At 40.5% G+C, this 26,321-nt stretch overlaps 1 protein-coding gene across 2 annotated transcripts in view; it reads left to right on the forward strand.

Annotated features, from left to right (window-relative positions):
• Positions 1–757: 757 nt before the first annotated feature.
• scrn2 (secernin 2) overlaps positions 758–26,321 on the forward strand; it is a 45,800-nt gene continuing 20,236 nt past the window's right edge. Inside the window, exons 1-4 of one of the 2 annotated variants that reach the window (XM_060917581.1) lie at positions 758–871; positions 14,552–14,714; positions 15,077–15,258; positions 23,970–24,169. In XM_060917581.1, coding sequence (XP_060773564.1) covers positions 14,553–14,714; positions 15,077–15,258; positions 23,970–24,169 — 544 coding nt within the window. In that variant the 5' untranslated portion in view covers positions 758–871; position 14,552. The remainder of the gene's footprint in view (positions 872–14,551; positions 14,715–15,076; positions 15,259–23,969; positions 24,170–26,321) is intronic. The other variant, XM_060917580.1, reaches the window with a different exon arrangement.

Here is a 26,321-nt window from a genome sequence, read left to right on the forward strand (position 1 = left end):
AAATAAATCAACTGTTTTGGTTTAAGATTGTGCAAGCCTTCAAATTTTCTCACTGAACATTTCTCCTTCACATTTTTCACCTGTAGGCATGTGACAAGATTTAACATGATATTGCTCAACCTACCTCTGTAAAGTCAGCTAACAACTTATTAAAATGCACCAGAATTCAGCAAATAACATGTATGATAATAAAAAACTTCTGGGGGAGGACCCCCAGACCCCCCACTAATCATTTCCTTCAAACCAATGTACAACAACCTGTACAATCTGTTACACTGGCCAACCAATCTACATTCAAACTGCCATAATGTGTAGGGGGGCACTACAAGACACACACAGGCCTACAGCACACAGATAACGTGTGTATCTCTGTGCAATATGATATGGTTATCAAATTAGAGGGTTATTTTCCAAAAAGTATATTGGGGCAGGGCGGCGGGGGCAGGGGCGGGTACGAGGCAGAGCCCCCCCACATAACCAATCCCAATTTAACCCCTGGGTGTATGTAGTTTCAGACCAGACTCTTAAAAAAATGGTTAAAATCGTGATGTGTTGCTGAATAAATGAATAGATAGATAGTAACTGTTCGCAAAGTGACTAACTGAAGAGCAAAACATTTCAGGACATGCTGTTATTAGTGTTAGAATCAACTTCTCGGTAGTCATGGCTGTCTGCATCATCACACACCACTCACTGATGACTTTCCGACAACAGCACACCCTGTCATGATGAGGTCCAAGTCACGTGTTTCTCATTTTCTAGACAACTAGGTGGCTTTTATTTTGACACCACTGTAGTAGCAGGTTGCCGCACAGACCTCTGCCTTTTTCTTTTTTACCTGCTGGACTTGGACCTTTTTTAAAAGAGAAAGGTAACAAACAAACAATTAATGAGATGTTTATATCTTTATCTGAATCTGAGGAAGAGTGCAAAAAAAAAGAGAGACCAGCTCGTGCACTTCGGCGTTGCGCGCGATTAAGTGTAGTGTTGTGTGAGGAAACGGGCCGCTTAATAACGGCTCAGCAAACACATTGCCGTGTTTAACTCGGTGTTCAGCTGTGAGAAGTGTGTTTAACAGTTCAGCAGGTTCTCGTGGGGGTGTGTGCGCTGCTGGCTGGGCGGTGAGCCGATAAGCCTTAAGAGGAGCACTGCTGTGTAATCTCCTCCAGCCGGGCGCATCCTGGGGCTTCAGTAACAAACAGGAAAATAATCACATTTCCAACTTTTAACACCGATATCAGAGATCATTCGTGTTTGAACAAGCTACAAAATGCACTGAGAGACTTTGTTTTGTTTTGGGTTGTTTTACAATCAGGGTACGCAAGCTAAAAAGCCCATTTAACACTTATTGTCTTCAATATCAAAAGGCTTGACTAAATAAACTCGGTTGTTTATTGCAGCCCTGTGATAGCTCTATTTACCATGCAAAAAAAAAAAAAACTGGTGATGACGTTATTTTTGGCGAATGTATGGCAATATCAAGTCAAGTCAACTTTATTGTCAAATATGCTATACATGCTCGACATACAGCACAGATGAAATATCAGTCCTCTCTGACCCACGGTGCAAACAGGCAATGCAGTAAATAAAAACAGAATAATTGAAAAAAACAAACAATAGAAACAGTATAAACACTCTAGATAGGAACTAGACATAGACTAAACACTCAAACAATATAAACACTAGATAAGAACAAGACAGACTAAACACTCAAACAATATAAACAGTATAAACACTAGATAGGAACTAGACAGACTAAACACTCAAACAATATAAACAGTATAAACACTCTAGATAGGAACTAGACATAGACTAAACACTCAGACAATATAAAAACAGTATAAACACTCTAGATAGGAACTAGACATAGACTAAACACTCAAACAATATAAACAGTATAAACACTAGATAAGAACTAGACATAGACTAAACACTCAAACAATATAAACAGTATAAACACTAGATAAGAACTAGACATAGACTAAACACTCAAACAATATAAACAGTATAAACACTAGATAAGAACTAGACATAGATTAAACACTCAGACAATATAAAAACAGTATAAACACTCTAGATAGGAACTAGACATAGACTAAACACTCAGACAATATAAACAGTATAAACACTAGATAAGAACAAGACATAGACTAAACACTCAAACAATATAAACACTCTAGATAGGAACTAGACATAGACTAAACACTCAAACAATATAAACACTAGATAAGAACAAGACAGACTAAACACTCAAACAATATAAACAGTATAAACACTAGATAGGAACTAGACAGACTAAACACTCAAACAGTATAAACACTCTAGATAGGAACTAGACATAGACTAAACACTCAAACAATATAAACAGTATAAACACTAGATAAGAACTAGACATAGACTAAACACTCAGACAATATAAACAGTATAAACACTAGATAAGAACAAGACAGACTAAACACTCAAACAATATAAACAGTATAAACACTAGATAGGAACTAGACAGACTAAACACTCAAACAATATAAACACTCTAGATAGGAACTAGACAGACTAAACACTCAAACAATATAAACAGTATAAACACTAGATAAGAACTAGACATAGATTAAACACTCAGACAATATAAAAACAGTATAAACACTCTAGATAGGAACTAGACATAGACTAAACACTCAGACAATATAAACAGTATAAACACTAGATAAGAACAAGACATAGACTAAACACTCAAACAATATAAACAGTATAAACACTAGATAGGAACTAGACAGACTAAACACTCAAACAATATAAACACTCTAGATAGGAACTAGACATAGACTAAACACTCAAACAATATAAACAGTATAAACACTAGATAGGAACTAGACAGACTAAACACTCAAACAATATAAACACTCTAGATAGGAACTAGACATAGACTAAACACTCAAACAATATAAACAGTATAAACACTAGATAGGAACTAGACAGACTAAACACTCAAACAATATAAACACTCTAGATAGGAACTAGACATAGACTAAACACTCAAACAATATAAACAGTATAAACACTAGATAAGAACAAGACATAGACTAAACACTCAAACAATATAAACAGTATAAACACTAGATAAGAACTAGACAAAGATTAAACACTCAGACAATATAAAAACAGTATAAACACTCTAGATAGGAACTAGACATAGACTAAACACTCAGACAATATAAACAGTATAAACACTAGATAAGAACAAGACATCGACTAAACACTCAGACAATATAAACAGTACTAGTGCATCTCAAAAAATTAGAATATTGTGAAAAAGTTCAATATTTTCCATCAGTTATTTAAGAAAGTGAAAATTATATATTATAGACTCATTACACAAACTAAAATGTTTCAAGCATTTTAATTTTAATCAGTATGGCATACAGTACAAAAAAAACATCTCAAAATATTAGAATATTTCATTTCAAGTTTGAGTAAAACAGTATGAACACGGTGTATCTCTCAGTCTAGTTCAGTACACACAACCACAATCATGGGGAAGCCTGCTGACTTGACTGTTGTCCAGAAGATGATCACTGATGCCCTCCACAAGGAGGGTAAGCCACAAAAGGTCATTGCTGAAAAGGGTGGCTGGAAAAGGTGCGCAAGCAACAGGGATGGCCGCAGTCTTGAGAGGATTGTTAAGAAAAGTTGATTCAAGAACTTGGGAGAGCTTCACAAGGAGTGGACTGAGGCTGGTGTCAGTGTATCAAGACCCATCACGAACAGACAGCTTCAAGAAAGGGGATACAACTTTCACATTCCTAATATCAAGCTACTCCTGAGCCAGAGACAATGTCAGAAGTGTCTTATCTGGGCTAAGGAGAGAAAGAAATGGACTGTTGCTCAGTGGTCCAAAGTCCTCTTTTCAGATGAAAGTACATTTTGCATTTAATTTGGAAGTCACGGTTCTAGAGTCTGGAGGAAGAGTGGAGAGGCACAGAATCCAAGGTGTTTGAAGCCCAGTGTGAAGTTTCCACAGTCTGTGATGATTTGGGGTGCCATGTCATCTGCTGGTGTTGGTCCACTGTATTTTATCAAGTCCAAAGTCAACACAGGAGTGTTTTAGAGCACTTCCTGCTTCCATCTGCTGACAAGCTTTTTGGAGATGCTGATTTCCTTTTCCAGCAGGACTTAGCACCTACCCACAGTGCCAAAACTACTACCAAATGGTTTGCTGACCATGATATTACTGTGTTTGATTGGCCAGCCAACTTGCCTGACCTGAACCCCATAGAGAATCTATGGGGTATTGTAAAGAGGAAGATGAGAAACACCGGACCCAAAAATACAGATACGCTGAAGGCCACTATCAAAGCAACCTGGGCTTCAATAACACCTCAGCAGTGCCACAGACTGATCACCTCCATGCCACACCGCATTGATACAGTAATTCATGGTAAAGGAGCCCCAACCAAGTATTGAGTGTATAAATGAATATACTTTTCAGAAGTTGGACATTTCTGTATTGTAAATCCTTTTTTTGATTGATCTTAGGGAATATTCTAATAATTTGAGATACTGGATTTCTGATTTTCATGAGCTATAAGCCATAATCATCAAAATTAAATATTTCACTTTACATGTAATGAATATAGAATATATGAAAGTTTACCTTTTTTAATTAAATTATGAAAAAAATGAACTTTTTCATGGTATTCTAATTTTGAGATGCACTATAGGGTTCTCACCAGGATTTTTTTTTAGCGTAATGGGTTATGGCGAGGGAGCGTAGCGACCGAGCGGGGGGATGGTGCGGAGATTTTGAAAAATCATGCCCAAAATTGGCCATATTTGACGTTCCTGGAGGGGATAAATTGCATTTTTTATGTTGTATATCCTTGATGGAAAATTGTTACATCTTTGGATCTTGGCAATGTGTTACCTACTGTTGTATTTCACTGAACTACAAAGGGTGTTGTCAAAAGATATGTAAACTCAGACACAACCAAAGAGATAATGAATGTTTTATTGTATTAAGAAATTAAGAAATGCCTGAGCACATAAATGATTTAAAGCCACAAGGGCGATCACGTTTGGCACATTGGAGCTGAATCCCATGACTAAAATCATATCATTAACCTCATTCTCACCTGTGAATTTCCAGCCTCTGCTCGTCTTCCTCCATCTCCTCCTCTATCTCCAACAGCGGGCTCTCCCCCACTAGGCCTACCTCCATCCTCTGCCCGTTTATCTGCTACCTCCTTTCCTCTGCCTCCTATGTCCTTTCCTTCATCTCCTCCAACCTCTCTTGTGCCTGTCTCCTTATAGAAATATAACGATGGATGGCATGCAGGCAGATTACCAGTGTGTTAATGTTAGCCACAGTGGGATCCAGTAAATTAGCGCTAATTAGGGTATTAGGCAGAAAAAGAAATTTACCAGTCAAAAATAATATTTTATATAATCCTGATAAGCGCCGCAGGTGCGAAGACGAGCGCCGCAGGCGCGAAGTCCCTCTCGGGGGGTCTGGGGGCATGCCCCCCCAGAAAATTTTTGAAATGTAGACTTCATTTCCTGCATTCTAGGACATTTTCAGGGTGAAATGGCGTGTAATTTTTGATCAGAAATATTGCATATTTTTACTTTGTATTTTTTTCAGTTTCACTCCTGAATGTATCAGATGTATGTATGGTGTCTGATTTGGTAACAAAAGTGAAAAGAAAATAAACAACAATGAATTGTATATAATCTTTTGATCTAGTTACAGTATTTAATAAAAAAAAAACCAACAGTATTCTATTTTACCATACCCCAATGAAACCCCCTTGTTAATCAATGTATCACACATACCTTTTCTGTCTTTTTGTGGAAAAACGAATCAGTTTTTGTCACATTCAATTTGGGGCGTTTGTTGGGATTCATCTTGATCCAGAAGAGTGAGTCAGCAAAAAAAAATGCGGTTCTCCCGCCAAGAAAGAGGAAACTACAACGCAGGGTGTTTGGCAATTTTCGACCAATCAGAATTCGCGATTTATTCAGTCCGCGTGTTACAAGATTCAGTGCGGGCCAAAATGGCGGAAACGATGAAATATTCTGATTTTTCATTTCAAGTTTTCAGTATTTTTCGTATTAAACTGTGTTTCTTACGATTTGTAAATGATGGCGGAACCACACACGGACTGGCCATCGGGAGTAGCGGGAGTTTTCCCAGTGGGCCGGTGGTTCAGTGTGGGCCAGCGGAGAAAAAAAAAAAAAACAGTTGCGCGCTGGCCTTTAATATGATAAGCAATGTTAACAGTTTCTTTAACAAACTGTTAACATTGCTTATCATATTAAAGGCCAGCGCGCAACTGTAATAAGCAATGTTAACAGTCTGTTAAAGAAACTGTTAACATTGCTTATCATATTAAAGGCCAGCGCGCAACTGTTTTTTTTTTTTTTTTTTTTCTCCGCCGGCCCACGCTGAACCACCGGCCCACTGGGAAAACTCCCGCTACTCCCGATGGCCAGTCCGTGTGTGGGCGGAACATAACTGGATTTATCGGATGACATGTGGGAGTATTCATGTGCGAAAATTTTCGGCATTATCGTCCGTTTCAGTATCCGTCTGTGTGTATACTTGCCCGTTGAAATCGGCAATTGCCCGTCAAATTTACGGGTGGACGGGTCTCTGCCTAATACCTTAGCGCTAATCATCCGATACGTGCGCCCTGTCATATTGCTAAACCTGCTTACAAAGTAGACGTTTTCATTCATCAAAGGGCTTTGGGTTAAGTTTTCAAGCGTGATGGAAAACCTGTAGAAGTGGTGCACTTACATTTCTAACTGTGAAGAAAGAGCGAATGTCTCTTTTTTTGCGAGGGGGTCCGTCATCCATTGTCATTCACCGAAGTCCAGCTCAAGAGAAAGTTATCGCCAGGATCTCTCTCTCTCTCTCTCTCTCGGAACTGATTTCCAGGCATGGGTTTCCTAACAAACGTAGGCTGATTTTGACACCTTGAAAACTGCTCAAGTGCGCAGGAAAAAAAAAACTTTTGGCGATGGTGATGAACAACTGAAAACAACCGTTACGCTATATTAAAAATTTAGCGTAGCGGGGGGAAATTACCGTTGCGGTCTGAAATTTTAGCGTAGCGGGCCGCAACCATATAAAGCGCTGGCGAGAACCCTGCTAGTATAAACACTAGATAAGAACTAGACATAGACTAAACACTCAAACAATATAAACGGTATAAACACTCTAGATATAAACTAGACATAGACTAAACACTCAAACAATATAAACAGTATAAACACTCTAGATATAAACTAGACGTAGACTAAACACTCATATATAATATATACACACACACACACACACACACACAAATTGGTTCAAATAACCAAACAGTCAAGGGCACTTGAGGTATAGCAGGTAAACATGAAATAAGCAGAATAAACAAACTAGCAGCTGTTAAGATGAGGTAGTGCGGAATAGTAATATGTCATATTTAGCAAAATTACTCGTGTCATTTAGAAAAAGTGCTTTTTTGACCACAGGTAGCTCCAAAAGGGATGCACTTAAATCAATCTTTATACCATAAAACAAATATTTGGTTCCATATCATTGGAAACATAGTTAAGTTTAAATGTTGAATGCTAGTAAGTTTTCAGACTATTTTGATTAAATTAGTATGTAATTGTGTCAAAAAAATGTCCTCTCCAAGACAGCTAATTTTTCAATATAAAATAACATACACTACCGTTCAAAAGTTTGGGGTCACTTTGAAATGTCCTTATTTTTGAAAGAAAAGCACTGTTCTTTTCAATGAAGATCACTTTAAACTAATCAGAAATGCACTCTATACATTGCTAATGTGGTAAATGACTATTCTAGCTGCAAATGTCTGGTTTTTGGTGCAATATCTCCATAGGTGTATAGAGGCCCATTTCCAGCAACTCTCACTCCAGTGTTCTAATGGTACAATGTGTTTGCTCATTGCCTCAGAAGGCTAATGGATGATTAGAAAACCCTTGTACAATCATGTTAGCACAGCTGAAAACAGTTGAGCTCTTTAGAGAAGCTATAAAACTGACCTTCCTTTGAGCAGATTGAGTTTCTGGAGCATCACATTTGTGGGGTCGATTAAATGCTCAAAATGGCCAGAAAAATGTCTTGACTATATTTTCTATTCATTTTACAACTTATGGTGGGAAATAAAAGTGTGACTTTTCATGGAAAACACAAAATTGTCTGGGTGACCCCAAACTTTTGAACGGTAGTGTATCTAAAATGATTATTTTCATCCTAAAATGTGGTCAAGATATCGGGACGTAAGTATTAAAGACAACTAACACAAAGCTTACAGCCTTATATTTAAAAGCACTATGGAAGTAGTGGATTCTGAATTGTCAAAAAAAAGTCCTCTCTGAGAATCACTTCATTTGTTTCTCCCAGCCAGGGCTCGAAATTAACTTTTTTTCCTTTGTGTCCCCCAGTGGTCCCGAATTCTGTGTTGTATTGTCCCGAATGGAAGCAATAGTGTCCCCATTTTTTTCCTCTCTGAAATAACCAGTGGTTAATATTATCATATGAAGTTACTATTATATTTGTAACTATGCGATTTTGAACTCTTTATCATTTTCACAATAAGTCACAAGCGACACATGTCCTATACATCATCTACTTCCAAATTACAGTTATTGCATTTTCAGTTTATTAAACTTCGGCGATCTCACTGTATGAATAGATACCCGTTTATTTAGCTCATTCAGAAAATGTTTCAACTCCCTACATCTGCAGTACACTTTAGTTGAAAATAAGACCCCTTTTATGTTCATTTCATCTACTTATACCTTGAATATCTGTTGGCACTTATAAGGCCAACTTATCATTTTCACCATTACCGTTATCCATAGCCCTGTGATGACCTGGCGACTTGTCCAGGGTGTACCCCGCCTTTCGCCCGTAGTCAGCTGGGATAGGCTCCAGCTTGCCTGCAACCCTGTAGAACAGGATAAAGCGGCTACAGATAATGAGATGAGATGAGACCGTTATTCATTTTTATGAACTTTCCGTTATCCATTACCGTTATCCATTTTTATGAACTTTCTGTTACCCATTTTTATGCACTTTCCGTTATCCGTTACCGTTACCCATTTTTATAAACTTTCCATTATCCATTTTTATGAACCTTTCGCTGCCGAAACGTGGGTGCAAATGTTAGCAATATCAGCATAGTGGCAGGTCCGAGCCTAGTTGTGCTGCTGACTGACTAAACTTTCTGAACTAGAAAGACACCAAGAAAACTCACTTATTCTGTTGAACGGTATCTTCCGTCAATATCATCCACATCATTCCTGTTGTATTTTATAACGTGTCTAACAGTGTTCATTCAGTTGCTAGCGTTGCCTGCAGACCAGGCGATGACACTTTGGATCCTGAAGGTCCCGGAGACGTTATGTCTGGGCTTTCAGTTTCTTCCCCGCGGTCGGTCCGCTTCAACCACTTCAGCATTTTTGTTCTGGCAAGAGTCGGCGCAGCGTGTGCGCTAGCAATTCCATTCCAAGTCCATATAATGCGGACACCGGCCGAAGATTCTAGAACAGAATGCGCTGCTCTGTAGCCTACTGATGCAGGTGCATCGAAAGTGTAGCTACTAATGTATTTTTCGCTGTTAACGTTTTAAAATTAAAATTGACAAATTAGGTGAATGTCTACGTATGTGTTACGGCTTTGTAAATAATATTAATGTAGAACTTTTTTTCTAGATCTATTTTTTTCCATTGTCCCGGGATTGTCCCAGATATGATAATTTTGTGTCCCGATGACATTTTTATGGTCCCTGGGACGTCGGGACACCGTTAGTTTCGAGCGCTGCTCCCAGCCCTGCTTAAAGCTACACTTAATCTTCATCTTATAGCAGATTACACAAAACTACCATACACATGTCAAAAAATTACCTGAAATCTGTTCTTCAACTTGTCCTTCACTTAAAAACTGGTACAAGAACCAGTTTGAATCAATTTGAATTTTGGACCCCTGTGATACAAACTTTGTACCCTGATTGGAAAACAACCCTTTTGTTTTGGGTTGTCATTTTAGAAATGGGCTATTTCTCTCAATCACTCCAATCCCATAAATCAGTGTTCACCTTAAACCAGAGGAAAGCCTCAGGAGCTTTTCTAAAAGCTGATGTAGGTGAAATAATGGTTTGACGAATAGTTTGAACTTGGTTAATGGTGCGTCTGTAATCCCAGTTGGAACGACTGAATGGGTGAAGGTGGGACTCCGTCAAGGACCTGCTTTGAGTCCTTTCTTGTTTGATAGCTAGCTTGACGGACGAAGTGAGGCAAGAGTCACCGCGGATGATATGTGGTGAAAGGAGGTTGAGTTGGGGATGGAGGGATGCATTGGAACAAAGAGGAATGAAGATGAACAGTAGCAAAACAGAATACGTGTGCGTCAATGAGAGTGTGGCGAAGATGCAAGGAGTAGACGTAAAGAAAGTTGGTGAATTCAAGTACCTGGGGCCAACTGTGCAGGAAAATGGGGGCTGCAATAGTGAGGTGAGAGAGTGCAGGCAGCGTGGAGCAGTTGGAGAAGAATTTTGGGAGTCCTGGCAAAAGTGAAAGGTAAGATGTATAAGACGGTAGTGAAACCAGCTGTGATGTATGGATTGGAGACCGTACCCTTAACAAAGAGACAGGAGGTAAAGTTGGAGGTGGCGGAGTTGAGGATGTTAAGGTTTGCGATGGGAGGTTGGACAGGATAAGGAACGAGCACATCAGAGGGACAGCACATGTGGAGAGCTTGGGAATTAAGCTAAGAGAGATGAGACTGAGATGGTATGGGCACATCCTGAGAAGAGATGCAGAGCATGTTGGAAGGAGAATGTTGAGGATGGAGCTGCCAGGCACAGGATGTGGTGAGAGAGGAGGACATGAAAGTCATGGAGAAGGATGCAGAAGACCGGGAGCAATGGAGATGAAAGATCTGCTGTGGCGACCCCTAATTGGGAGCAGCCAAAAGATGATGATGTAATCCTAGTGACGTGTACTGAATTCTTGCCATCCATCTCTTCTCTGTACTGCTTATCCTGGACCTGGAGCCAATCCCAGCTGACATTGGGTGAGAGACTGGATACACCCTGGACAGGTCACCACAGACAGGCATTCACACCTACAGCTACTCTAAATTGGCTGTTTTACCTAATCCACATGTTTTTGAATTGTGGGAGGAAACCCATGCAGGCAAAAGAAATGCTCTGGTTGAACCAGTTGGCCAAACTCCAAACCTGCTTGCTGTGAGGCGATGGTGCAAGCTATTGCGTCACCATGTCTCCCTGGGGTGCAGCCAATGTTCCCAGTGGGGTTCAGATCAGGGGTCTGTGCAGGATACTTGAGTTCTTCCACTCCTGCCTTGGTACACCATGGAGCTTGCTTTTGTGCATGGGGCATTGTCACACTGGAACAGGTTTGAGCTTCTTAGTTCCAGGGAAGGAAAATTATAATGCATCCAGATACAAAGGCATTCTCTGTAATCGTGTGCTTCCCACATATGGGTATGATGGTCAGGTGTCCACATACCTTTGGCCATATAGTTTGCTGCTGGAATGATGAATGAATGAAACGTAAATTAGCAAATGGTTTATCCTGGAGTTTGAATATGAACTGTAACTCGAATTGGTTAATAATTGTGTCTCTATAAGGGCAAAGGTGCCTAACTGTAATCTTGAAGAGTTTTACTGAACCCATACAGGTCTTTCTCCTATTTTGAGTCACCAGACTGAACTTGAATGAATAATGCTTTCCTTGTTTCACGTCCTCATACTTTAATTTGTGTAGAATTGAGCAAATTTCAGTTTGAATGTCACTTATTACACTCTCTCGTTTTGATATTGTGAACATGGGGTCAATGGTGTCGGGTCTGATTTGGTTGGAAATTCATCCTCTGATATATCACATGTAATTACGCCAAAGCTGAAAGAAGTCTGGCTACACTGTGACTGGCAGGAGCTGCAGCCAATCAGAAGGGAGGAGTGGAAGTGCATGAGTGTCCACAAGTTGCAATGAGAGTGAAATGGCGCGTCCAACATTTATATTCTCATCTCCTCTCCTTATCTGTAGCCGCTTTATCCTGTTCTATAGGGTCACAGGCAAGCTGGAGCCTAGGCAAGCTGGAGCCTATCCCAGCTGACTACAGGCGAAAGGCGGGGTACACCCTGGACAAGTTGCCAGGTCATCACAGGGCTGACACATAGACACAGACAACCATTCACACTTACATTCACACCTACGGTCAATTTAGAGCCACCAGTTAACCTAACCTGCATGTCTTTGGACTGTGGGGGAAACTGGAGCACCCGGAGGAAACCCATGCTGACACGGGGAGAACATGCAAACTCCGCACAGAAAGGCCCTCGTTGCCCACGGGGCTCGAACCCGGACCTTCTTGCTGTGAGGCGACAGCGCTAACCACTACACCACCGTGCTGCCCCACATTTATAAGAGCTAAAATAATTCGGGACTAATTAAGATTTGGGTTTTTCCTGGACTATTATTTAACGAAGAAAAACGTATAATCCTTAATTCTACCATTCATTGGGAAAATCCTTGAAAAAATTGTCTTCAGTCAATTAACTGCCTTCTTGATATCAAACAGCTGTTTTGATAACTTTCAGTCAGGATTTCGTGCCAATCATAGCACTGAAACAGCGCTGATTAAAGTTATAAATGACATGCGTCTTAATACTGATGCAGGCAAAACATCGGTCCTGGTGTTACTGGACCTCAGTGCAGCTTTTGATACTGTTGATCACAACATACTGCTATATCGACTTGAACACTGGGTTGGGTTGACTGGTAAAGTTATCGATTGGTTAAAATCATACTTAGAAGCTTCTTTGTTACCATGGGAAATTGTACCTCAACATCAATGTTCTTGACCTGTGGTGTTTCCCAGGGGTTGATTCTTGGACCATTACTATTCAACCTTTTATATGCTCCCACTTGGACAAATTATCAAGAACAACTCAATTTTGTATCACTGCTATGCAGATGACACCCAAATTTATTTTGCTCTATCACCTAATGATTATGCCCCCTTTGAATGTCTCTACCAGTGTATCGACCAAATCAACAACTGGATGTCACAAAATTTTCTTCAGCTGAACACAGATAAAACAGAAGTAATTCTATTTGGGAAAAAAGATGAAAGACTCAGGATTACCACTATTCTTGACACAAAGGGGATTAAAACAAAAGATTTGGTTAAAAATCTTGGTGTTTTCATTGACAGCGAGCTAAATTTTGACAGTCACATGAAAGCAATCACTAAAACGGCATTTTATCACCTAAAAAACATTTCCAAACTAAGAGGACTTGTGTCAAAAAATGATCTGGAAAAACTTATACATGCCTTCATCTCTAGTAGGGTTGATTACTGCAATGGCCTTTTCACAGGCCTGCCAAAAAAGACCATCAAACGACTTCAGCTGGTTCAAAATGCAGCGGCTAGGGTTCTCAGAACAGGGCACGTTACTCCAATTCTAAGGTCCCTTCACTGGCTTCCAGTAAGCTACAGAATTGACTTTAAAGCATTGCTGCTGGTGTACAAATCTCTAAATGGTACAGGGCCCAATTACCTCTCTGATATGTTGCAGCGGCCTAACCCAATCAGATCTACCAGATCACAGCAGCAAAATTTACTGTTAAAACCTGTTGTTAAAACAAAGTGTGGCGAAGCAGCTTTTAGCTACTATGCAGTACAGCTATGGAACCAACTGCCAGAGGACATTAAAAATGCTCCTGCTGTTGGCAGCTTCAAATCTAGACTAAAGACCAAGCTGTTCTCAGATGCTTTCTGCTAAATTATTAACATTGTCATCTCTACATGTTTTAAACTTTCTTAACTTTTACAGTCTCTGCATGTTTTAAACTTTACTTAACTTTTTTATTCTATTTTATTCTGCTGTTTTTTAACTGAATTTTTACTTTATTTTATTTCTACTATTGTTTAATTCTTATTTTTCTTCCCCATTTATTTTTATGCAATTTTATTTTCTATTGTTTACTGTTTTGCTTTTACTTCTGTAAAGCACATTGAACTGCCACTGTGTATGAAATGTGCTATATAAATAAACTTGCCTTGCCTTAATATGATGATTTTCTGTTAGGAGACGTTTATGGAAAGGGTCTCGGGCGTCAGCACTTTTTAACATCATCAAATGTAACCTATAAACTGTTAAGTGTGATGTTCATTAATGGGTTATAAAATTGTAATCTTTGGCAAATTGCTGTGATTATGGAAAAATGTACTTAAGGTTGCTCTCTTGTATGGAATAAATATCATAATTTTAATATGAATATAAAAGTGGATTATTTTGGTGCCGCTTGCATGACCTGTTCTGTTATTGCATCCTTAAATGCTGGTTTGACTGATTATCACCGACTTCACTTGTGCAGTGCATGAATTGCTGGAGTGTATAATTTGTGAGAAGTGTGTGCACGCGTGCACTTAATAAACTGGCAACTCAGTGTATAGGAGTAATCATGATTTTAGAGCTTCCTATTTACCCAATTTGATTTATTTCAGGATGGCTGAACCACCCCAGTCATGCGACTGTTTTGTCTCTCTGCCACCTGGTTCGAAATACGATCATGTGATATTTGGTAAGAATTCAGATCGACCAAGGGATGAGGTGCAGGAAGTGGTTTACTATCCTGCTGCCTCCTATGACCCCAGGGCCACGGTGGAGGTAAGTCGATTCTTTTTCCACTTTGCAAGCCACATGATAACTTTTTTTTTTTAATTATTATTAATTTGTTTGAGCTCGTCCATCATGCAGCATTTACCTAGATAGAAGGGTGCAGATTAACACATGCTTCCTTTGACATCTGAAGTTATCTTTCACTTCTTTTCGAATTGTTGCTCACGCAATGACATATAGCAGCTGAACACACTGTGAGATGATCACTAAGCACTATGGGGAGCTACTCAAGATGGCATTGTTGGGGAAATTATTGTATACTGTACAGTAACTCAACATTAACTACTGTATTTCTTTGTAATCTGTAAACACTGAGCCATAACTGACTGGTTCTTATGTTTCCCCTCCAGTGCACATACATCTCAATCCCACAAGTAGAGCGCACACATGCGGTGGTGCTGAGCAGACCTGCCTGGCTGTGGGGAGCTGAGATGGGAGCCAACGAACACGGTGTGTGTGTCGGGAATGAGGCTGTGTGGACCCGTGAACCTGTAAATCCGGAAGAAGCGCTGCTCGGCATGGACCTGGTTCGGTGAGTCCTACCGTGTGTGTGTGTGGGTTTTTTTTTTTTTTTAATCATCTTTGGGCTTAATTTAGTGAGAAGAAAGAAGGAAAGCACAACTTTTATTCATCACACACTTGTGAAATTTCCTCTCTGCATTTAACCCATCTGAAGCAGTGTGAACAAACGTGAGTAATGAGCGCACACACATACCCAGAGCAGTGGGCAGCCATGCTAACCGCGCCCGGGGAGCAGTTGGGAGTTAGGTGCCGCGCTCAAGGCCATCCCATATTAACCTAACCGCATGTCTTTAGACTGTGGGGGAAACCCACGCAGACACGGGGAGAACATGCAAACTCCACACAGAAAGGCCCTCGCTGGCCACGGGGTTCGAATTATGATTGCTTAATCAATTATAACAGATATACACTCGCTGGCCACTTAAATAGGAACTAGGGATGGCGAAAACTAAAAAAAATCTTGACCGACCACCGAGCCTCATTAGCCGGTTTAAGTCGGTTAACCTATGAGTTTAAAATTCTAGAGTTGGAATTATTAGAATCTATTCTAAATCCAACCGCGAGCATCCGCACATTCAGTCCCAGTCGCTGCCCTCCACTCACATTACCTTTTCTACAGCGCGAATCATTTAGTCAAACGCGGCACTGATGTCGAGGGGTTTGTATCGGAGCGGAGGACAAATGGCTCCAGCTTAGAGACCGTTTCAGTTGGCCATGATGGCGTTGAAAATAAAGTCAAGTGCTGGAAGTAGTGCATAACATTCAGTGATGGGAATAACGGCGTTAAAATAAAGGCTGTTATAACGCCGGGTAATCTAATTAATTAGCTACAATCGTTATAACGCCGTTACCAATATCACCACGCCATTACTGCATGGTATTGAAGTTGCTCTGAAGCCGTCACTGACTTGGCTCACAGACATAAAAGCTGCGTTTGTCACTCCCCCTCCAGACACCGCTGTCATTTCATTCTCTCCCCTTCCCTCCAAAAGTCGGCATCTGCGCCTTTAGTTTGTGTGGAGAGTAGGGCCGTAACGATATGCGTATCGAAATCGCGATACGCAGAGCCATGATCCGTATCACGATACAAGAAGGCAGAATCGCGGTACACCCTTTCAAACTTCTCCTCAGCCCAAAAACAGAGGCGCTTCCAAACTTCAATTTATGAATACTTTACTTTTTATTTAAATTACATTTTAAACTTATTAAATTACTTTTATTTTTTTATATCTATTAGTAAGTCGTTTTTTCGCTGACCTGCGACAATCTTCTGCGAGTCACGCAACGTCCACACTCGCCACTGGCAGAGCATTCATTTCTTTTAAGCGGTCGCCATTCTGGTTGCGACGCGGGGAGCGAATCTGTAAACAAGCAGCTCATTGGCTGGCTAGGTGTGCCACAAGCCAATCACAATCACTTGACCGGAAATGCATGCAGTGTTGCCAGATTGGGCAGGTTTAGGTGCTTTTTGGCTGGTTTTGAACATATTTTGGGGTGGAAAACGTTAGCAGTATCTGGCAACACTGAAGGCATGTCTGCTTGGGCGGAAGCCTTCTGCGGCAGTTACATTTTGACACGCGAGCAATGTTTCACCATAAAAATTCCGTAATTTCCATCTGTTTTCCGCGATCACAGAAGATCATTGGCCCTATGAGAGTGAGACAGTGAGAGAGCCACCCCCCCAAAAAAAAAATCTTAACGGATTTACACGATTTGGAAAAATGACTTTTTCAGAACCGAAAAAACCAGAGCTTCCGGCTCAACGGTATTATTTTGAGAAATAAAACAGTCTTTGGATATACATTTGTTCATTTTTGCATATATATTACTCATTCTCTGCAGTGGTCTGAATTATTTGTTATTAAATAGTTAATGTAAGTAAGTAAATGTTAAGTCAAATTTACTACTTTAAAAAAACATTTTAAAAAAAATCGTGGGCGTATCGAATCGTGGGTCAAAAATCGCGATACGAATCGAATCGTGAGTTGGGTGTATCGTTACAGCCCTAGTGGAGAGATATGATCTGCAATAACATGCATTGTTGGCTACAGACCGAAACATACTTTCAGAATGCACTGGCCAAGGCAGGACTAAACTCGATGTGCCTTCTAATAATAATGAAAAAAAAAACAGAATAGTAATTTGTAAGCTAAAAAGCCTGTGTCTACACTTTTCTTTCGCTGAGTGGCAGCTGTCTTCAACTGGGGCGGGAGGGCAGGACATGACTGAATGGGTGTTTCTGATTTGTCAGCTGTCGTCCTTACACTGCATGGCATGCCCCAAGCGTTTACAAACAGAATTCCAGGTTCTCCGCTCCAAAATCGGCAGCTTCAAAACGATTTTTTTTTTTTTTTTAACCGACAACCAAAAAAAATTAACCGGTTGACGTTGATTCGGTCAACCATCGGTCAACCAGTCATCGGTTAACATCCCTAATAGGAACATGTTCTTAGCTGGCAGGAGTGGAACCCAATGTGGTTGTCTGCTGTTGCATGCTGAGATGCTTTTCTGCTCACCACGGTTGTAAAGAGTTGCTCTGAGTTACTATATCCTTCCTGGCAGCTCGAACCAATCTGGCCATTTTCTTCTGACCTCTCTTTTCAACAAGGTGTTTCCACCCACAGAACTGTCGCAAGCTTGATTTGTTTTTCGCATCATTCTGTGTAAACTCCAGGAGATCAGGAGTTTCTGAAGTACTCAAACCAACACCCATGTGACAGTGAAAGTCACAGATCACAATTTTTCCCATTCTGATGTTCGAAGTGAACATGAACTGAAGCTCTTGATTTGTATCTGCGTGATTTTTATGCATTCTGCTGCTGCCAAGGAATCGGCCGATTAGAGAACCGTATAAAACAGCTGGTGGATGGGTGTACCTAATAAAGTGGCAGGTGAGTGTACACCCGCTGGCCACTTTAATAGGGACATCTGTTTTTCAATTTTCCAATCTTGTGGCAGCAGTGCATAAAACCATGCACATGCATGTCAAGAGCTTCAATTAACGTTCCAACATCAGCATAAAGGAAATCGTGATCTTGGTGACTTTCAACATGGCATGATTGTTGGAGCCAGATGGGCTGGTTTGAGTATTTCAGAAACTGCTGATCTCCTGGGATTTTTATGCACAACGGTCTCCTAGCAGAGGTATTCAAACTGTAAAAAAAAAATAAAAAATAAAATAATCACATTTAAACGGGGGCGGCACGGTGGTGTAGTGGTTAGCGCTGTCGCCTCACAGCAAGAAGGTCCGGGTTCGAGCCCCGTGGCCGGCGAGGGCCTTTCTGTGTGGAGTTTGCATGTTCTCCCCGTGTCCGCGTGGGTTTCCTCCGGGTGCTCCGGTTTCCCCCACAGTCCAAAGACATGCAGGTTAGGTTAACTGGTGGCTCTAAATTGACCGTAGGTGTGAATGTGAGTGTGAATGGTTGTCTGTGTCTATGTGTCAGCCCTGTGATGACCTGGCGACTTGTCCAGGGTGTACCCCGCCTTTCGCCCGTAGTCAGCTGGGATAGGCTCCAGCTTGCCTGCGACCCTGTAGAAGGATAAAAGTGGCTAGAGATAATGAGATGAGATGACATTTAAACGTATTGTTCAGATCTGCCAACACATTGTATAGAGGAGCGTCATAGTTTAACAATGGAACCCAAAAATATGCCTGAAAGAACAGTCTTCTATTATTCCTTTATAAAATGACAGCTGAGCTGTTTGACATGATTGACAGTTGTGTAGGTGTTTTAAGCTCTTTGATGGAAAGTTGCTCTGATGATGCCCTTTGCATTCTGTCATGGAAATGGAGATTTATTTATTTATTTATTAAGGTTCATTACTGTGAAACAAAGTCTATGAACGTGTGTCTGACTTAACGGTTATTAAGTATGTAACATCAGTTAACTATCTTTATTAGGGATGCTGCTGAAATATTTTTGCATGATTTTCAGCCTTTTTTTTCTCTTTCAGCTGAAAACTTGACAGTGGCTTTTTTTGGGGGGGACTATTTTTCAACAAAAGAGAAAAAGGCTGACATCTTGGACTAGGGGGAAAAAAATTCTAAATGAGGTGTCTGCTCGAGCACTTTACGTGCCTAATCAAGTTTATTTTTAATCATCTCGTGAAGATAAATTGTGATACATGTTTATGGCAATTTGAATTGATAAAGTAAAAAATAAACTGATTATCAGGCCTTTTAAGCTCATAGTTTTTCCTCGGTGTAATCACATTAAGACAGCATTGTAATATTGTAGTAATGTACAAAAGAGGGAATGCTCATGACTTCACCATAGGCGGAAGCAGCACAGCTCTAATGCTGCAAAAACGCGCACGCGCGCACAAAAAAAAAAGAATCTAAAATGAGAGAGAGCTGTTTTGCGATTGGCTGTACACAAATCTTTAACAAGAAATCAGAGCTCTCTTTACACAGACTGCTGAAAACTCAAGAAAAGAGAATCAAATGGAGGTACTATAAACGTTCATGCAAGTTTATTAATAAAAGGCCTATTTGTTATTCATTCCTTTTTTTTTATTAAAAGGAATATTTTAGCTAATAGGCTATTATTTTACACCAGTCTTTACAAATGTGGGTAAATAATTATTTATTAATAATGAATTTATCTATCTATTTATTATTTAAAGCTATACTGCTTTTCAGATTTTAAGTGTAGGTCATAAAAAGAATTTTCACTGATGCCCAATTATTTTTGCTTAGTGGACCAAAAGCTACTGAATTTGCATCACAGACTTCCAATTGTATTAGTGGTGGGTTTTTTGTTTCTTTCTTCACCATGACCCAATTCAAGATACTATGTCATGAATCACGTGGTGGGCTTTCCCCGTTCGCACAAGGCATTGTGGGATACAAATTTGAAACGGGAGAGAAAAATGGAGGACGCGAGTGTGTGAATGAAACATGAAAGACTGACTACAGTAACAGAAAGCGAGAAGAAAAGACGTTATGTTGCGAAGGAAAGGAAATGCAGGGCCAAACTAATAAATATCGGCGGTTAGTGAGCATCTCGGTGTGATCAGCTGTTCGTTTAGCGACAGAATGATGTAACGGTCAGTGCATGGTCAAAGGTAAACCTGTAGATGGCAGTAATGCCACACTGGATGCCAGCTGCTGTAAAACCCAAAAGAAGAAGGTAAACCTTCGCATGCGCACACGGACTTCCTCTGTCTGCTTGACTGCGCGAAGCGAGCGATTTCATGCAGATTATTTGCTAGGGAATCCCTTCAAATTAAATAACTTCCCAGTCACAGAATGCCTTTGCGGGGTGTTTTGAGATATATTACAGAAATAAACATATCACAATAGGGAGGGAAAGTGAAACACAGCGATCCCAGTGGTAGCGTTCCTAAGCTGAGAGCCATACTATTGAAAATCCCATAGACCCGATTTTTTAAAAAAATCCCACGAAGTTATGACGTGGAACTTGTACACCCCAAAAAATATGTTGTATATGTTGGGATTATCGACTAACTGTGAAAGTATCAGGTGAAATTTCGTTGTCTTTTAAAAGATCGAAATTGCGCCTAACCTGTCAGAAACGGACGACAACTAAACTGTCTAGTCAGAGTCGCTCATGTTACGTCAGCAGTAGGCTTAGCCCTTACGAGTGCTCACAGCTCTCCCTGTGAATCGCGGCAGTTGACTACATGCCCTGATCTGTAATGGTTATCCCCACGAGGGATGCATTTCTTATTGGTACAGAAATACTCCGCCAACCACGCTATACAAATCGGCATGTTGATGTAGGCTACTCGCCGGCCGCTACCTGCTACAGATTTGGAAAGGCGCTAGACTTGCGGTGACGTCACACACGTGACGTCGGGTCTGTGTAGTCTTTGATCAGCTTATTAAAAAAACATTCAAAACAATTCAAATCAGTGGAAAAAATAAAGTATGATCACCAGGATCGATAGAGCTGCCCGACATGCACAACATCTGGAAGCCATTGTCTTAACTTTGAAGCGTAACCCGAAATGTAATTTTTTTGAAAAGATATTCCCATTCATTTTGCCATAGAGGTTGGAACGTGGCGGCATGGTGGTGTAGTGGTTAGCGCTGTCGCCTCACAGCAAGAAGGTCCTGGGTTCGAGCCCCGGGGCCAGCGAGGGCCTTTCTGTGTGAAGTTTGCATGTTCTCCCCGTGTCCGTGTGGGTTTCCTCCGGGTGCTCCGGTTTCCCCCACAGTCCAAAGACATGCAGGTTAGGTTAACTGGTGACACTAAATTGACCGTAGGTGTGAATGTGAGTGTGAATGGTTGTCTGTGTCTATGTGTCAGCCCTGTGATGACCTGGCGACTTGTCCAGGGTGTACCCCGCCTTTCGCCCGTAGTCAGCTGGGATAGGCTCCAGCTTGCCTGCGACCCTGTAGAAAGATAAAGCGGCTACAGATAATGAGATGAGATGAGGTTGGAACGCATCCAGTAGGGGGCGATGAGATTACTTTCCCTCCGTATGGCCAAATTTCATCGGGAACTAAATTTCACCGATTTTATGAAATCAAAAGACCGTCTACTTTATTTTTTTAAAGGAATATTTAAGTTGATAAAATAAATGCTGTGGGGTTTTTTTTGGTGGTAAAATTTTCATTTAATTTTCTCACAAAAATAGCATAGGAAAATCAAATCATGAATTGAGAGGCATGTAACGAGTCAAACATTGATGGGAATTATAATTGGACAGGTTTTTTTTTTTTTTAATAAATATACGGTTTGCTTTGCTCATTCATGGTTTCAGGAGGGATATTAAACCAGCCGTTTGTGATTTGCAAGATAACATTTTATAGTTTTGATTTTATTTAAATTTTTTTTTTCCAATTAAGAACAGAACATTTTGAGAAGGGTTTTTTGGCCTGGGTGGAGGTTGAGGAAGGTAATGGTAATTCCACTGACCACTCTTTGCAATCGTGGTGAACAGAAAAGCAACTCGGAGTACACAACATGTCCAACCTTAAGGTGGAAAACCATTGTCAGGTTCCACACCTGTCAGCCAAGAACAAAAATCCGAGACGACGGTGTGCACACGAGCACTGAAACTAGACCGTTTATTGCATTTTAAATGTACTATTGCTGAATTGACGTTAATCACGTTTGAGAATTTTGAAAAGTTTTTGTATTGCGGTGATCAGAAAAGAAAAGGGAAGCAATTAATAATTGCTTCAAGAATGGGCAGGACCAGAATTATAACTCAAAAAGGAAACTAGCCAGCTGGATGAAGAAATGAAAGAACAGAAGGAGGAGGAAAGGTTCAGAATTCCTCAAATATAATGATACCAAGTACCTACAGACTACAACAATCTACTTACACTGTTTAGTCTTGTAACGAGCCATATTTTTAAACTGCTGTATAAGCTGAAAACCAGCAGCAGCAGACCTGAAAAGTCAGGAGAGAAGGCATCTCTCCATTTTTATATATATATATATATATATATATATATATATATATATATATATATATATATATATAATAAATATACATACACACACACACCTGGGGCTGTGGTTGAGGTACAGAAATGACAAGCATCTTGGAAAAAAGAGAGAACACATACACGAGACAACACAACAACGTACATGTCCCTGGATGTAACCCGTTGTATCAACTTTGTTCTCTTGAAACAGTTTGGAAGATTCCAGAAATTGATGTAATGGCTTAGGAGTTTCTGATTGACCAATATTTGGAATTGGGAGTGTAGCTGTTCCACTGTTTTGTAGAGTCAGTCCCTTTTTGGCCTTGATGATGCCACAGCGAAGACCTCCAGAAAAAAAAAAATCTGGACCTTGGCATGTCCAGTTCCTCCTCAGGAGTAAATCTTGGGACCACACAGAGCTACATCATTCTTTACCTCTCAGGGATGAACTATTTTTGGTCCGAAAGGTTCAAATGAACCTCAGGATCTGGTGAAGGAATTGGAGACATTAGGTACAAAACTTTGTACATCCCACCATAAAGAGAGGCATCCTCTGTCACGAAAGAAAGAGGCCAACCGGCATTTAAAAAAAAAAAAGCCAGACTGAAGTTTGCAGGTGATCACCAGCCTTTTGGAGGAGTGTTCTCTGGTCAGGTTCTTCTAAGCATCGAGGAAAAAGGGTGAAGGTTTTAATCCAAAGAACATCATCCTAACTGTGAAGCATGGGGGTGGCCGCATCATATTGGGCAGGTGTTTTGCTGGAAAAAGCAGGATGTCAAGACACGAACCAGAAAAGTTCAAACTTGGTTGCAGCTGGGCCTTCCAGCAGGACAGTGATCATAAGTGCACCTCTGAAGTTGGAACAAAACGGCTTAAAGACAGCAAAGTGAACGTTTCGGAGTGACGGTCACAAAACCCTGAGCGACGAGGTGCACAAACCTGACTGAGTTACAGCAGATCTGTCAGGAGGACTGAGCATTATAGAAGGCTACTCCACTCCAAGTGTTGGATTTAATAACGCAATTCAGATTCAGTAACACAATCTACGAAGAAACTGTATGCAAGCTTTCACAAACCGGATATCTGAAATAGTAAATAAAAGCTGAAATAAATCTGTTACTTGACTATTATTGTGAAATTACTGACTTGGCCCGAGGAACACATGGACCGTAATCTGAATTGTGTGGAGGTGTGAAAACTGGAGTTTGAGTGTGTCTTTTTAGCTCCGGTAAATATAAACCACTGGCCTTAACTGAAGGTTGGGAGGGTAAGAACGGTGGCTAAAATTTGTGTACTGTGTGTATCTTGGTGTTTAGTTTGTCTCTGGAGCGTGGTGATAGTGCATGGACTGCTCTGCGTGTCATCACGGAGCTTCTGGAACAGCATGGTCAGGGTGGAGCATGCAGAGAGGATCCTGAACACTTCAGCTACCAAAATACCTTCCTGCTGGCTGACCGCCAGGAAGCTTGGGTCCTCGAGACTGCTGGGAAACTCTGGGCTGCTCAGAAAATCACAGGTCAGAGATCAATCACTGTTCTGCTCCTTTTATTAAAGACACGAGGTTTTTATTTTTATACCATTTAAGATATCTGCTTTATCGTAGAAATAAATACGCGAAACGTATTCCTCTGTTGTGGAACGACTCGGTAAATCACAGATTGAATTGGTGTGAATCTGCACCAAAAAGCATCTTTTCTCTAAATGTTTAAGATTTATCGTGTATTACAGGTGATAACAGTAAAGGTGACCAATTTTCTTCAGATTTTTATTTTTTCAAATTTTTTTGTCAGTGAGCGAGTTCGAGTGATTTAGTGTTCTTGATGCTCGCACCACCGGTACCCTCCCTTTCATTAAAGAACACAAAAGCTATTTAAGTGCTAATAGCTCCCTTTGACTCAGACAATTCAGCCTGCTGAACATGAGTTGATTACAGATTACAAACCATTTATCAACCGTGCGTACGGATAGTTTAGTGGGCAAACTGTTTCCATGCAGAGAATGTGATTTATCTAGTTATTCTTGTGTGTGTATATTTAAGGCCCTGTCCACACGGCAACGGATTCAGGTGACTCCGATACAATTGCTTATCGTTTAGGCCTGGCGTCCACACGGCACCGGCGTTTTGGGTGCCCAAAACGCAGTCTTTTTGAGAATGGGTTCCAGAGTGGAAAGATCTGGCAACGTTGCCGTTGTGAAGTCGTCTGGATGAGTAGAACGGATTTGTTTACGATGACGTCACAACCACATGACTGTGAGTGCTTCACGCCGGGTAGAAGTGTAACGAACTCGATGCGAGTTGTCAACAAATCCTATAACTTGGTTCATGAAACGCGCTTACAAAATATTTTCACTGTGAATATTTATTGTGTAATGGTGCAAAGTGAGAGAGAGAGAGAGAGAGAGAGAGAATAGCCCTTAGGGCAGAGTCAATCCCGCCAGCAAAAATAGGGAAAAAAAAGGAGCGATCTCACCTCTTCAGATGTGGGTTTAAGTCCTACAATACATTCCTCAAAAAGGACGTAGAAGAGCAAATTAATCCATCAACGTGTAGCATTCAGTTTATTCCGGACCATTAAAGACGCCGCCTACCGCAAAGAATCATACGTCATCCTCGCCGCCATATTGGATAGGTCAAAGCGGAGAATAAAGATTAGCTGCGTTTAACTGTACCAACAGGTTTGCCGTCCAAACGAGATCACATGGGATTACCTTTCACAGGTGAGACTGGAAAAATACTTTTCATTGTATTTGGTCATTATAATGTAATTTTACAAACAGATTTTCCTGACTTTGTGGCTAATATGAAGTCTCACGCATAATAGTTTATGCGCATGCGTCCTTACTACTTCTATTGTTCTGGTGTCTCCGAAGGGACCGTCGTACAGCGCCCCTAGAGGTGTGGCATGTGTATTGCATCGTTTTCAGCAAGCGTTGCGTTGCCATATGGACCTGATATTTTACTGATCGTTGCCCATTTGGACGCGATATATTTTTAAATAACATCTCGTTGCCGTTGTCGTGTGGATGTAGCCTAAATCTGCTCCTGTCCCTGTGTATGCAGAAAGTGTTAGTGGTAGAAAAACATAATTGTACTTAATAACGTCAACATAATTGACCGTACTTGCTGACTCTGGTGCTCACAAGAAGAAACGGACAAGAAAATATCTTGGAAATAGACAAATTTGGTCTAGTGTTTCGTATTATACCTTTTATAATGTACTGAATGAGTTATAAACCTATTTCTAAAACAGTTCGTGCTCCTTTTAAGCTCGTTCTCTTTAAGCATTTCTGTCTAGAATAATCTGCCAATAGAACAAACATGAAATGAGCAAAGGCATCAAAAAACAGGCTGAATAATCCGGTATAGTGAAGTTTATTTCTATAGCGCTTTTAAAAGGATAGTTCGGGATTTTTGACATGAATCTGTATGGCATCCCCATCAATAGTGTCGTGCAAACACACTGACTTACCCCTGACAGCATCCTGTGAGTCCAGTTCTTGTCCAGTTTTGGTCCAGACGAAAGTAGTCCGGCAAGTTTGTTGGGGTCACGAAAGTAAAATGTTTTTCGTCTCAAAACAGTATGTGTTCAAAAGAGTGATATATTTGCATCACAAAACCGTTGCCAAATAAAAAGTCAGACCTCGAAATCGCTTGGCACTATTTTCTC

Source organism: Neoarius graeffei, chromosome 3 (assembly GCF_027579695.1).
Source record: "Neoarius graeffei isolate fNeoGra1 chromosome 3, fNeoGra1.pri, whole genome shotgun sequence".
NCBI lineage: Eukaryota > Metazoa > Chordata > Actinopteri > Siluriformes > Ariidae > Neoarius > Neoarius graeffei.